Source organism: Cheilinus undulatus, linkage group 7 (genome assembly GCF_018320785.1).
Source record: "Cheilinus undulatus linkage group 7, ASM1832078v1, whole genome shotgun sequence".
In the NCBI taxonomy this organism is placed as follows: Eukaryota; Metazoa; Chordata; class Actinopteri; order Labriformes; family Labridae; genus Cheilinus; species Cheilinus undulatus.
Window position 1 is genome coordinate 18731813 of NC_054871.1, and position 14081 is coordinate 18745893.

The window sequence follows — 14081 nt, forward strand, 5'->3', positions numbered from 1 at the left end:
ATCAAACTGGATGTTTTCATATTGTGTATTTTAATAGGACAGACGATACAAATAGAATCTTAAGCAAGAGCTTGACACAAGATAAAACATTTATTTTACTTTGAAATGACAAAAGGTACATAAAACATTCAAGGTAGGTTTAATGTTCACTTTATCAGCTATCACTACTGAAAAATTCAACACACTGGTTAGATTTGATTGTGATGGAAGTTAGTATTTGTAGAGTGAATATTTTAAAGTTTTGTTTGTGTTCAGCAGAAACCCCTATTCAGTCTGACTGAAGCTCCTGTGCACACTGGAGGCTTCACTCCCTGTGAACACAGACACAGTTAGTCACTTCTATAAACTGTCCAATACAGAGAAACGTGCTCACTTAATAAGACTCATTTTTTCAACAGATTATTTCCCCATGCCCCTGGTAAAATGCAAGGACATCCAAAGCATGACTAGGGTTGTGCCAATCCTCCTTACCACCAGATAGTGCCTTCAGGCAGCTTTCTAGACACATCTATGACATACTTCAGCCTCAATTTTTGGACCAAACATGCCTAAAATGTATGAACCGCACATGTTGAATTCATTTTGAGAATTTTGAACCTTTTAGACCTTTAACTCTGGTTCAGTGCCAGTACACCCGTTTCCCCCACCAGACCCCTACCCCTATGTTTTGCACATTCATGTCTAGGGGTAGGGTTCCCAAATTCTTGTTAGAATGGAAGGGCTGGAGCTACATGGCCCTTCAAACAAGCATGATGGCTGCACAAGCATCCAAAAAAGGTGTATAAAAGCAAAGAAGTTTATTCATGAGTAAGATCTGAAAATTACAACTATTTATTATAATGTAATGTTTTAATGCATTTAGGTCCTTTTGATTTCAAACAAGCACTTAAAACTCAAGTGTACTGAAAATGTCCAGTAAAATCCCACCTGTATGCATGAATACTGTTGACTATGACCAATAACATATCAGGAACTTTAAATAGCATCCCATTTCTTAGGAGACAGTTTCACCACTACTACTTTCAACTGTTTTAAAAGACAAGGAGGCACTTTAAAACAAGGAGTTGGGGTAAATGTTAGAAACTGGGAGTGAGCCTATAACCTCTTTCAGAGGATTTTTCACTTGCTTTTTCAGTTTGTCCACCATTTCAATTATCCAAACAGAGAGCTTTAGTGTTAAGAAAATTTAAAAAAAACAAACCTTGTAGAGCTGGCAGACCAGACGGAAAAGTGACGACATGGCCTTGTCTTCGTTCTCTTCAGTGTATTCCTGAAACACAAAATATTGATCTTTAAATCTGTTAAATCAGTCAACATCACTGTAAACTATCACTAAAACTCAAGGACCTCTAGACTTTTCATCCCATCATTATCAGCTGCTATAAGAAGGAATAAGATCGTTTTTGATCTAATCAGCTTTGACCGGTTCCTTTACCTCACAACACCACTGTCATTCTGCTCTCTCAAGCTGCTCTTAACTTCTTTCTCTCCGACTTTCACATCAATTTGATTTGTTTTTTTCATTTGGTTCTAGATTAGTGTGTTCCTTTAAAAGTCCTAAAGACCGTCTTAAATCTAATTTCAGAGAAATATATCTGTGCTTCACTCTGATGGATTAACAGTTTTTATTAGTCATAATACAAAGTGTATTCATTTTCTCTGCAGCTTCGCCATTGTGGGGATGTAAACCAATTTCTTCAACTTAGAAAATTCTTGAAAGAAATGTTGTGTCAAAGTCCCTTTAATACTCTGTGTATTGTTCTAAAGAAAACAAATTATCACTACCACTGAGGGAATAGTTTTTATCAGTTAAGTACTTGACTTTATTTATTTTACTTTATTTTTAAGTTTTTGTACTGATTGGCTGCAAAAAAGTCCAGTCAGTCATGACAGAGATGGTCAGGGGCAGAGCCAGACGGGTTAAATATCTGGGGCAAAGCACAAACAAAGACCTGTCCAGGAGGTGACTTCTTCCACTATTTCCTTTGCTTATTTGAGCAGTTGTATGCACTATTTTTACACAACTTTAAACCAAAATTTAGACTTCAAATGCCAATAAATATATGCATAATTTGGGCAAAAATTATGCAGTTCAATCTAGAAAAACAAAAAAATTCAGTTTTTACTTTTTTTTAATGTAAATGTGCTAAAAGTACTGTTCTAAAATTATGATACACCTTACTGAAGCTCAACCATTTTCACTTCTGCTTCTGAAAAATATCTGTGGCTTATTTTTTAAGGAGGGTGAGGCAAGAATTTCAAAATTGGAACCATTTGTTTTTCAAATAAGAGCATAAACAGCAAGATATGGAGTAACATATATTGATTTAATCTGAAAAATACTGAAAATTGTATTTTTGGAACCATTTGAAAAGTACTTTTAATACTTCAGTGAGTGCCTAAGTTTTTAATTATAAAAAGATCTGTTTTTTTTTTTCTAAATTTAAGAATTAAATCCCCTTTTTGTGATCAGCAAGGCCCAATTGTTGATCACTTATTTCTTATTGCATTTATTTTTCAAAACACTTATAAGCAATATAGTTTTAACCAATCTGAATGCAGGACTTTTAAGAAAACACTCAGGGCTTAGGCACCATAAGAAACTCCTCCACTCCACCTGTGTAAATGGTGTTTTTTCACCACTTTGATATCCTTGGTCATTAAAATATATCATTTAAAGCAAGTAGTTTCAAATATAATTGAAAATTCTAACAGCCTTAGCTGTAACACTTAAAAAATGGGGCTTCAAATGCTGATCCCCAGCGTTTTACCCCATTGAAAGTGACCCAGGGGACGTGCGTGTGCGCAGGATTCAGAGCTCTGGTCATGGCAGCGTTGGCGTGCATCAGCTGGTTTCCCAGACTTCCTTTAACACACGAGTCGATGCTGGACCAGGAGACGGAGGGAGCGTACAGCTGAACACACTGAGACAACACACCAAAATATCGGTAAATATACACAGGTAGTGAATATTGACCTATAGTCCACAACTATATTGTTATCATATATAACTATATCAACTATATAGTTACAGCTAATGTCTCTTTAGACAAATACTTTGCAAAACAATTAAATAAGGCATGGTCAGATTTTCAAAACAAGACAACACATATGAACAAATATTCACTTAAAATCAGAACATTAGTTTCCGAACATTAAATAACATTTGTTTCTTTCCCTGCCTTCAGGATAAATTATATAAAAGTCAAATGATCAACAATAATATTTAAATAGACTATAATTGAGTGCAACACAATTTGTTGGGCTTCCTTTTGCAGTTTTTAAGACTTTATGAACTTAAAGCATCAAAGTCAAATAAGAACCACATTTTTCTCAGTAATATTTGTGTTACCTCTTTGGATTTTTTAACCTATCATTGGTCTTAATTTTTAGTGCACCGAACACAAATGATTATGAATTAGAGGATTCATGGCCAAAACTATGTAAATATTATATGTATGTTGATACTCACAGGCTGCGCAGCACTAATTACATCTACAGATGACTCCATGCAGTAGATGATCTGAAATGCTGAGTGTCCAGTTAAATGGATGATGCAGGCCTGACGAACACATCAATAACTCAATCATGGTTTTGTTAATTTTAAGATGTGACACAGCTACAGTACAGTTGGTGAATCATGCAAACCTCTATCATGTTTCCTTTACACTCAGGCTCTCCGTGCTGACAACTGAAGGGCGAGTTTGCAGACGGAAGCTCCTGCAGCAGAAACAGAGATACTCAGATTTCCTACATTAGTGCTATATAATTGTATTCATTTGGAGGACAAGGATAGGGGCACCTTTGCATTCCCGTAGGGCACCAGGGTGACAGTCATGATGTCCTGCAGCATGGTCCAGGTGGGGAAGAGCTGCTGTGTGATGAAGACTCTGCAGGCCGGACACAGACTCTCATAGTATAGAGTGACGGATACTGGAGGAACAGACTGGTTTGGTCTGGTTGCGTTCACCTCCATACACTGCTTCTGAACCTGCAGCACACAGACAAAAACAACACAGGAGCAGCTTTTTTCCCTTACCCTTAAATGTGTTGAAATATCGTAGGATAAAGGTAGAGACCATTTTAAGTGTTTTAAAGTTTGCATGTTTCTAAATTTGATAATAATGGCTGTAATTTGAAGAAAGAGGTTCAAAAAGTAAACTTAAACCCTTTCGAGATTTCTGCTTTTATCTGACAAGACTGCTGAAGAGAGAAGGATGTGGGGAAAGACATGCACAAATGGCACCAGGATCAGGATTCAACCCTATAACCAGTGAGTCATGGACTGCAGCTTCTGTTGAAAATGGAACGTTTGTTAGTTAGTTTGTTGTTAGTTTGTTGCAACATAACTCAAAAAGTTGCGGACAGATTTTGATGAAATTTTTAGGAAATGTCAGAAATGGCATAAGGAAGAACTGATTAGATTTTGGGAGTGATCCAGATCACCGTCTGGATCCAGGAATTTTTAAAAGGATTCTTCACTATTGGGAGATAGGGCTAATGGCGGAGGTCTGTGCTTTTCTAGTATTACTGTTATTTTACTTTCTAAACTGCAGTGCAAAACATTACCTGCACCTCACAAGAACCGCGTTCAAATATAAAACCTGTTAAAGTAGATACATGTGGTGCAGCTCTAGATTGTTGACAAAAAAATTAAGTATTAATTCAACTCTTAAGTTGCAGCATTTAATCAACGGGGCACATGATATAGGTCTGTAGGCCAAAATCCAAAGTAAAACATACAGCACTCTTTACTTCTCCAGCCATTAGATTTAATTAAGTATCACATGAAGAGCCACTGGTGCTCAATTTCAGAGGCATGACTCTCATTTAAACTCACATCTAAAAAACCTGAACCTCACTTGACCTTCATGTTGTCTGGTCTGGGACTGAGATACTCAGTGATAAAACTTTATTTATTCATCGTATGTTTCTATAACAATGTTAAGCCTTTCTAGAGAACTCATCGGTTATATTACAAACAGTTTTAATGTTTTGAATAATAAACGTGTCTACTATGGTGGGTGAAAAATAAAAGGAAAAAAAGTGAGATTAATCTCTTATCAGCCAGCTTTTAATTTGGCTTAGAGAAAATGAGACTACAAACGCCTCGTTATTTAACCACCTATGAATAATTATGCCAAAATAGTAGCAGCTTGTGGAGGCAGCTTTGTTAGTGTTGAATATAATCAGTTAGAGACATTTCAAGTATTTTCTGCTCTGGATCCTCAAAGAAAATGATTAACGACAAAATATATCCCCCTGTCCATGTAAATAGAAGCATAAATGTGAGTCCACTTACCTTGCAGGCTATTGCTATCTCCAGGGACCGACACCACTGGGAAGGAGGGTAACGACAGGACGGTTTAGGATGAGACATCCCGGAGCTACTCCGGTCAGCGCAGAGGAGTAAAAACACAGCAAAAAACCCTGAGAGTCTCATGTTTAACACCAGAACAGAAGTACAACGGTCACAGAGCTCAGACGACTGAAACTTTTGCCACAAGCACTGCCTAATCAGCCTCCTCATGGGCTGATTACCACCAGGTGTAATTGACTGCTGCTGCGTTCACTGGGACTCGGAAACTCCGACAACGTTTGCCACGAATGGGCGAGAACACACTACATATTTTAAAGCATATATATATATATATAAAACTATTTGGTTTGAATATAATATTGTGGTAATTTTCTCTTTCTCGTAGTCTTACGGAGTAGAGCACTTAATTCTAGCATGGATATTAATCTATCGTATCCTGAGTAAAAATCAAATCTGTCCTGCCTGAGTGCAAAATCTAACTACTTCTGAGAAAAAGCAATTTATAAAAAAATGTATCCTTCATTAAAAGTTTGACTTGACAGAAATTTTACGAACTGAGACAAATCTGATACACCTACACTCAAATTAACAAAACAAAATCCAAGCAATAAAAAAACGCCAGGAGGTCAGGAGAAATTAAATTAAGCCATGAATTTCGGTTGATCAAAGGTTTTAAGGTAACTCAACTGTTCTGCATTTAAAGAAAAAAAATACGGCTTTGAGTTTGTGCAAATAACATAGACACTCTTTTAAACAGTTTCTATTAAGTTACGGGTTTTTTTTTTTTGGCTTGTTTAAATGTTAAAAATGTACCAAACAAGTGACTTTATTTTTATGTTAGCCGAAACAGTTGTTTAACGGTCGTGTCTAAGAAAGCTAGTTAGTGTTGTCAACTTCAATAGAGCATTCATAGGGCAGATGGCAGTTCCTGTCTGTTTGAGGCTCCTTTCTGACTGGTCAACCCCAAACTGTTAATTTATTTCTTCGGTAAAACTATGGAGCAAAGGATCATCTTCGAAGATTAAATGTATGAAAACAAAACTAGCGGTTGCTCTGTGAAGGACATGCTAGCTTAACTGTCACCGTCTCCAGCGGGCTTCAGTTTTTCAACGGAGTAGGACACAACAAACAGAGCATTTGGGTGAGTATCTTTTCAGAAATAAAGTTTATAACTACAAAAATGACAAGTGAAAACTGGTAATCTTTAGAAAAGCGTTGCTTTGGCTTTGTTTGTCATTAGGAGAGTGACAATTCTTTGTAATTCTCTGGGAACAGCTCTCTATGTTGCTCTTTCAGCTTCGAGCTAGCAGTCTATAAACCGAGAAACTACACTCAGCAGCATGTCCTAAACTAGACAGAGAGCAGCAAAGTTAACCTGACCCACAAAGGTAAGACTTTCCTTGTGAGTTATCGGCCATAATTTTTCAGTGGCATTGCTGTAACAAAGAGGAGTAGTGCATATTTGAGGTATCGGCATTTTGTGTGTTCTTATTCTTCTTCTTATTTATATTATTAGTCCAAAACATTGCAGAGGAAACAGACTAATTGAACTTTTAATAACCGACATTTCTAAAATACCATAGTTTCTACAAAACACATGCTTTACTTAAAATATGATGCATAGTTTATGTTGAAGCGCCTCAAATACCCTCTGATGTTGTGAGAAATGTGTGTTTGAAGCTATGCTATGACTAAAGTAAGGTCTTTATATACTTAACAAAGTAATAAAGCTGTAGCTTAACCCACAACAAAAGTAACTTTAAAGTTATTAAAAACTTTCTTTTTGTTCTAGCATACATTCAGAAGTATTTGTAAATTGTGATAGTATTTATCCATCTTGAAGGCTGGGAAAATAAAAATATGAAAGGGTGCATTTTACATAGTGGTACTTGTGCTGTTGTCACTTTTAATTTCTGATTACTGGTAAAGACAATTAACCTTGCTAAGCAGATGAATATGCCCGTTTCCTCTTTCCTCACTGGCGAATCCATCTTGCAAAGCCCCCGTCTGAACCGTTTGGGCCCGGTTAGAAAGTGACAGGACCAGTAGGCGACGAGGGGCAGTACTTTCAGGCATGGCGGAGTCGTGACTTAAGCAAGCAGCAACAAGAGGCCGGTGCAGTTATTGTGGAAGAGTTTAGCTGCGAAAGCTCCAGTTTCATCAGAACTTGAAGGCATTTCTTCTTTAAAAGAAGAACAAAGAGTGAACAGCAGTGAGTTGTTTTCTTTTCAAAAACAACAAAAGTCGTGTATTGATATGTTTATAGTCACCATGTTTCGCGTTATTCCTCGGTAGTGGCACACGCGCACCTCGGTTGCAGCTACGTCACGTGTTTTGTTGCTTTGATTGGCCCGTGAAAATTTGACAAACAGAATGTTCATCCAGTCACACTCAGAGTTCTTTTCAAATCCTCTGCCCATTCCCAAACACTTAGTATTGAAGGTTTTCCAGATGGATGAGGGAAACAAATCCATCTGGCGTGTCAGGTTAAAAGACTATATGCATCTTCTGTCTTCAGCCCTGTAATCAGTCTCACTAAAGATGTTGCTTTACACAGCGTCTTTAAACTTAGTAGTTAATCAAAAGTGTTTGCCTTAAGCATTAAGTTACATTTAAATGAATGACTTTACTATGCAAAGACTGTGAGATTTGATACTTTAGATTTTTTGTTTTAAGTTAGCTCATAAAAGAAAACTCACTGATCCTTCAAATCATTTCAAATTTATTGGGGGATGTGAAAGTGCATATGTGAATAGTGATGATTGAAGAGGGTGAAATCGGGTTTTACAACAACAAAAGAAAAGATTAAAACCATCAAACTTCCTTGAATATGATGTCTAACAGAAACAAGCTATTCCCAAAACAGCTGAGTGTCATTGCATAATCCAAACAGTAAATGAACATTCACAATAACAGTGTTTTTCACGGCTTTAGGCTATAAACAGAGGGCGACTAAGCAGTATAACAGGTCCATACAGCCACGATGGCAAAACAGAAGCCAAAGTTACAGAAACATCATTTTAACGAGTACTATGTAAATGTGATGCAGGGACATGTAGAGGTATTTTATCAAGATTCACAGCTCATAGTGAAACATAACCTACCTAGATATATGAAGCGAGCGGATTTCAAACATTGATAAAAGTTGATAAAGATCTTCTGATTGAGGAAACATACCTATTTCCCAAAATGTCAAATTTTCTGTTTGACAAACTATCACCAGTAGATGCCACCATGTTTGTGGCATGGAAGAAAGATGATGAAGACATGTAAGCTCTTGAATGGCTAAGTGCTAAGCTATATTGATATACGTTACTTTTTAGCCTCACTTCTCTATTCTCAATCCCACACAAACGCTTGCTCAACTTAAGCATTTCTACTGATCCATCTCTAACCCAATAACAAACCTACCTTTCCATTTAAACTCTACCTACCTGTAAGACTGCTTCTTTTACCTAGCTGTTTCCAACATCATAGCTACACACATCTGCAACTTGTCTGTATAACAGCTTGCATTCTATTAACCTACCTAACTTAAATCTGTTAAAGATTCAAACATATTTAATGGACTGAATATTAATTTGCAAAAACCAAAAAAATATCAAAAATGCCATTCTGAATGAAAATTTCAAGACATCCTGGCTTGAAGACGAGTACAATTAAAGTCAAGGTCAGACTACACATTTTTTTTGTTTGTTACGATGGTCACTATGTCAGATTAGGTAATCACAGAGCCATAATTTTTGTGCCATGACATGACTGAAAGACATGCCAGTAAAGTGTCTCAGACATGTTCTTGATTGTCATTTACTATGATACACAACACAGATCAGATGAAAAGATGGATTTTCAGATTTCCATGTCAAAATTGTGCTGAAACACATCGTCTGACCCTGGCTTTACTTAACGACTAGTTGCAAATCATCACCTTCATTAACAAAATCATAGATGTTACATTCCCATCAACAGCTGCAGCCCTCATTTTACATTCACTACTATCCATCACTTTATCATTACACTGTAGAGATTAACATACAGATCTTGCCTTTTTAAACTTGCCAAATTGTTGTCCATAACTTCAGCATGTCATATTATGTACACTTCCAGTAAGTCATGAATCCCATGAATCTAAATGACATGCATTAAGTAAACTTCTCTTAAAGAATTGAACAGTGTCTGTTTCTTTGCTGCCAAATAAAATAAGCATCTTTCAATACTGCAAAAATAGGCTTCACTGATTTATTCTTCCATGCCATAAAGGATTTGTATCTAGAGCTCAATTTATCAAAAATTGAGTCTTGCTCAGGAAGGCAAAACCTCTGGTTTCTTGGGAGTCTCCTCAGTGGAAAGTTTTACACAGCATACATTTTAAAGTAAACAAAAGATACAAGTCAAGAAAAGAAAAACCCTAAAGGCAACCACTTCTTTGCCCTTTTCTTTGTAAGTATGGAATTTACAATGTTGAACATTCAACAGGCAAGCTACAGTCATGAACGAAAGTATTGGCACCCCTGGAATTTTTCCAGAAAATACACCATTTCTCCCAGAAGTTGTTGCAGTTACAAATGTTTTTGGTATACACATGTTTATTTCCTTTATGTGCATTGGAACAACACAAAAAAGCAGAAGAAAAAAGTCAAAATTGACATAATTTTACACAAAACTCCAAAAATGGGCCAGACAAAATTGTTGGCACCCTCAACTTAATATTTGGTTGCACGCCCTTGGGGAAAAAATAACTGAAACCAATCACTTCCTATAACCATTAACCAGCTTCTTAGACCTCTCAACTGGAATTTTGGACCACTCTTCTTTTGAAAACTGCTCCAGGTCTCTCAGGTTTGGGTGCCTTCTTGCAACAGCAATTTTGAGATCTCTCCATATTTTAAATCTTACCTGAAAAACAGAAGTTTTAATGTGACATGGAAAAACAACTCTTCCTCCACGACCCCCCCTTACTTGTGGCATCCCTCGAGGTTCAGTTTTAGCTCCTCTTTTATTTTCCATTTACATGTTGCCACTGGGTTGCATTATAAAGAAACACATCTCGTTACACTGCTTTGCCGATGACACTCAAATATATCTCCCCCTGAAACCTCACAGCCCTCAGTCCCTGCAGCCACTTCTCAATTGCTTCCAGTAAATCAAAGATTGGATGGCACAAAATTTCTTAAAACTTAATCAACAAAAACAGAAATACTTCTCTTTGGCCCCCCTGCCCTCACCACCCAAATTCTAAATCACCTTGGCCCTCTGTCAGCCTGTGTCAAACCCTGTGCCAAAAACCTGGGTGTGATTTTTGATTCTTCTTTCACCTTTGAAAAACAAATAAACTCTGTGGTGAGAGGCTGTTTCTTTCAATTAAAAACCCTGGCCAAAGTGAAACCGTTTTTAACTTTTAATGACACTGAGAAAGTGATTCATGCTTTTATATCATCAAGATTAGATTACTGCAACTCACTTTACTTAGGAGTCAGCCAATCCCTTTTAAAACGCCTACAGTATGTCCAGAACGCTGCTGCCAGATTTTTAACAGGTACTAAAAAACGCGAACACATCTCCCCCGTACTCTCTTCCCTCCACTGGCTCCCTGCCCATTTTAGAATTCATTTTAAAATTTTATTGCTTGTTTTTAAATCACTATATAGATAAACTTGATTTGATTTGATTTGAGTCTGCAGGACAGCCTGAATTTGTGTGGAAGTTGACTGAGGATGTTTATCCACCATTCCAACTGTCCTGAGTTGCATTCTTTTGTCAATTTTTCTCTTCCGTCCACGTTCAGGGAGATTAGCCACAGTTCCATGGGTTATAAACTTCTTGATTATATTACACACAGTGGAAAAAGGAATTTCAAGATCTCTGGAGATGGTCTTGTAACCTCGAGAATATTCATATTTTTCCACAATTTTGCTTCTTAAGTCCTCAGACAATTCTCGGCTCTTCTTTCTCTTCTCCATGCTTGGTGTGACACACAGGCACACAACACAAAGGCTGAGTCAACTTTTATACATTCTAACCGGCTCCAGGTGTGATTTCTGTATTGCCAGCACCTGTTACTGCCACAGGTGAGTTTAAATGAGCATCTCGTGCTTGAAAAAATGATTTACCCTCAGTTTTAAAGGGTGGCAATAATTTTGTCTGGCCCATTTTTGGAGTTTTGTGTAAAATTATGCCAATTTTGGCTTTTTTCTTCTGCTTTTTTGAGTTGTTCCAATGCACATAGAGGAAATAAATGTGTATACCAAAAACATTTGTAATTGCAACAATTTCTGGGAGAAATGGTGTATTTTCTGGAAAAATTCCAGGGGTGCCAATACTTTCGTCCATGACTGTATATAGCTTTCCAAGCTAGTTTATGTGCTCCTTTTTAAATCAAAAGTTGGAGAAGGTAACACTTGACTCTTTTTCCCCTTTCATCACAATTGTGTGAAATCCCACAATGAAACAACAGCAGTTGTATTTTGGTGATTGCCTATTAGAAGGAAGGTAATGAAGAACTATTTGATATGATCATCACACACATTTCATGGTATGAGACACCAGCTACTCTCCTAAAAAGCCATTGTGGCCAAAAAAACGATTGTGCACGTACCATTATAGGTATGATTAACCTAACAGGAATTTATATGCTTCTCATTGGTCAGCTAAATATTAAGATTAAAAAAACATTTAAAAACCAATTTTAGTGTTTCTTTTCAGTGCAAGGACAAAACAACCTCAGCAGTAACTTCTCCATATTTAGCACCACCACATGCCCACCTGCTTCACTAACAGGTTAGATGTACATGGAGACAGTCATATAGTATCTCCACCTCACATGAGACACTTATGTGCAAATGCTATGCTTTAAACCTAAGTACCACTGAGCAGTGGCGTAGTCTGTGCACAAGTTATACACCTTGTTTACATTTCTGCTACAAAATTAACTGGGTAGTATGTATATAAAATAGCTTTTGTAATTAACTGTTAAATTAAATAATATTTCAGAGTTACTCACTCAGTTATACACTCAGTAAAACTTAGCAGTGCACAAAAAAGTAAAAAATAACTGAAAAGGGACAAAAGTCCACAATTTGGTTTCAGATGCCAGATCTACATGCCTTTCATGATTTATGTGGTTAAGGTGCATCCATTCATGTTCACTGAATGACAAGTCACTGGCACCTGATAACATCAGCAATTCAGTTATCTTCTAAGATGAATGTCACTAACAAACAACTATGGCTATGAATTATGTATCCCCTAACCTGACGGTATTCAGTCTTTTTCCATGTAAACTAAACTACTGAGATATTGACCTAATCTCACCACACAAAGTGCAGAACTTCTTGTCAGCAAGCATATTTTAGACATCCTGTGCAATGCAGCCTGTCAGACCTCTGTACTGTGCAACATAATTTCACTGTCATGTGGTCACAAATGCACAATGCCACACCTAGCATTTTTCATTGACAAAGAAGACATCAAAATCTAACTCATTTTGTATTACTGACAGTTGACCGGGATGAGGTGCTTCGGGCAAAACCACAGCAATGAGTTTATAGCACCACTAATGGAGTAAAAGTAAAGCAAGAGAAGAATTTTGACAGATTACGACTAAACTATCAAAACCATGAGAAAAACACATATTTCATTGCTGGTGTTGAAATAATAGTACCATAACAGTACCTAGCTGACATATTCATTTGATTTTTAAGCTCTACATTTAATACCTATGTCATCTGTGCATAACAATGGCATGCATATTGAACATTTAACAGGTATCAGGTGTAACTACCTTTACGGGCAAGATATCGTCTGTTTAAGCTGTTAACTCCATGTACACATGTGACGATCATAAAAACACATGCTTGACTAATATCTGCCATTACAGAAGTATATTTTAGGTGACTCATTTAAAAGGATAAAAACAAAAGAGAATTGACATTGTATTGACAGAACCAATGACTATCTATGATATGAACTTCTCTTATATGCCTAACAATAACACGTTAAAATAGAAGTGTTTTATTTAAAATAATTAATTTAATCTTATAAAAATAGTTTGAATGATTCACTTTAACCTGCAAGAATCACTTCAAATCCACTCACAAAGTGCACTAGTAAAAGGTGGCTCTGCTTACTTATCCAAGAGTAGAAGTACACGGATAAGCCTTAAAACTAAACCTTTCTTTATTCCATAGTGTGATTTTTATTAATTACAGATAAAGATTCCCATAGGAATAATCTCAGGCTACAGCATTTAGCAATATATTACTCTATACACCAATTGGTCCAGTGTAACTGGAAACTGATGAGCAAGTAGCTTTTTCAGGTAGCTGAAAAATGCTTACAAAATGTAAATATTGTAATTTTGCTGTTTGGCAAATAAGAAAAGGCTATCCATGGGGTAAGAGTAGTTTTCTGAAAATACTATTGATGTTAACATTAATTAGTACCCTTTTCACTAGTTTTCTGTGTTTATTTCAGTAACACTAAAATAATTAAGAGCCTTTGTTTGATACTCTACTAAATTATTCATTAAATTTTACCTTAGGTATAAGGCCATTAAATGCACAGCCGCTCATGTCAGACACGATTCCATTTCTATTGTGGCATCCTAACGGGAATAAGGTCCATATTGCACCCACTTCTACAGTGTAAAAGAAGTCAGTAATAGAGGGTAGGTAGCTTCTCTGTTGAAACCCTGATTTGGGGGCACTCCAGGGTTCTTGTGGTACTTGTGTCACCTTGTATCCAGTTTGACACCCAGTTCTTT

The 14081-nt window shown here is 36.7% G+C and overlaps 1 protein-coding gene across 1 annotated transcript; it reads right to left on the reverse strand.

Moving 5' to 3' along the window:
• Positions 1-71: 71 nt before the first annotated feature.
• On the reverse strand, positions 72-5534 carry LOC121512583 (gamma-interferon-inducible lysosomal thiol reductase). Its single transcript, XM_041791928.1, has 7 exons — positions 5303-5534; positions 3803-3991; positions 3649-3720; positions 3473-3562; positions 2772-2924; positions 1202-1270; positions 72-311 (listed from the first exon to the last, which is right to left on the reverse strand). The coding sequence occupies exons 1-7, from the start codon at positions 5528-5530 to the stop codon at positions 252-254; spliced, it is 861 nt and encodes a 286-aa protein (XP_041647862.1). The 5' UTR covers positions 5531-5534; the 3' UTR covers positions 72-251.
• Positions 5535-14081: the final 8547 nt, after the last annotated feature.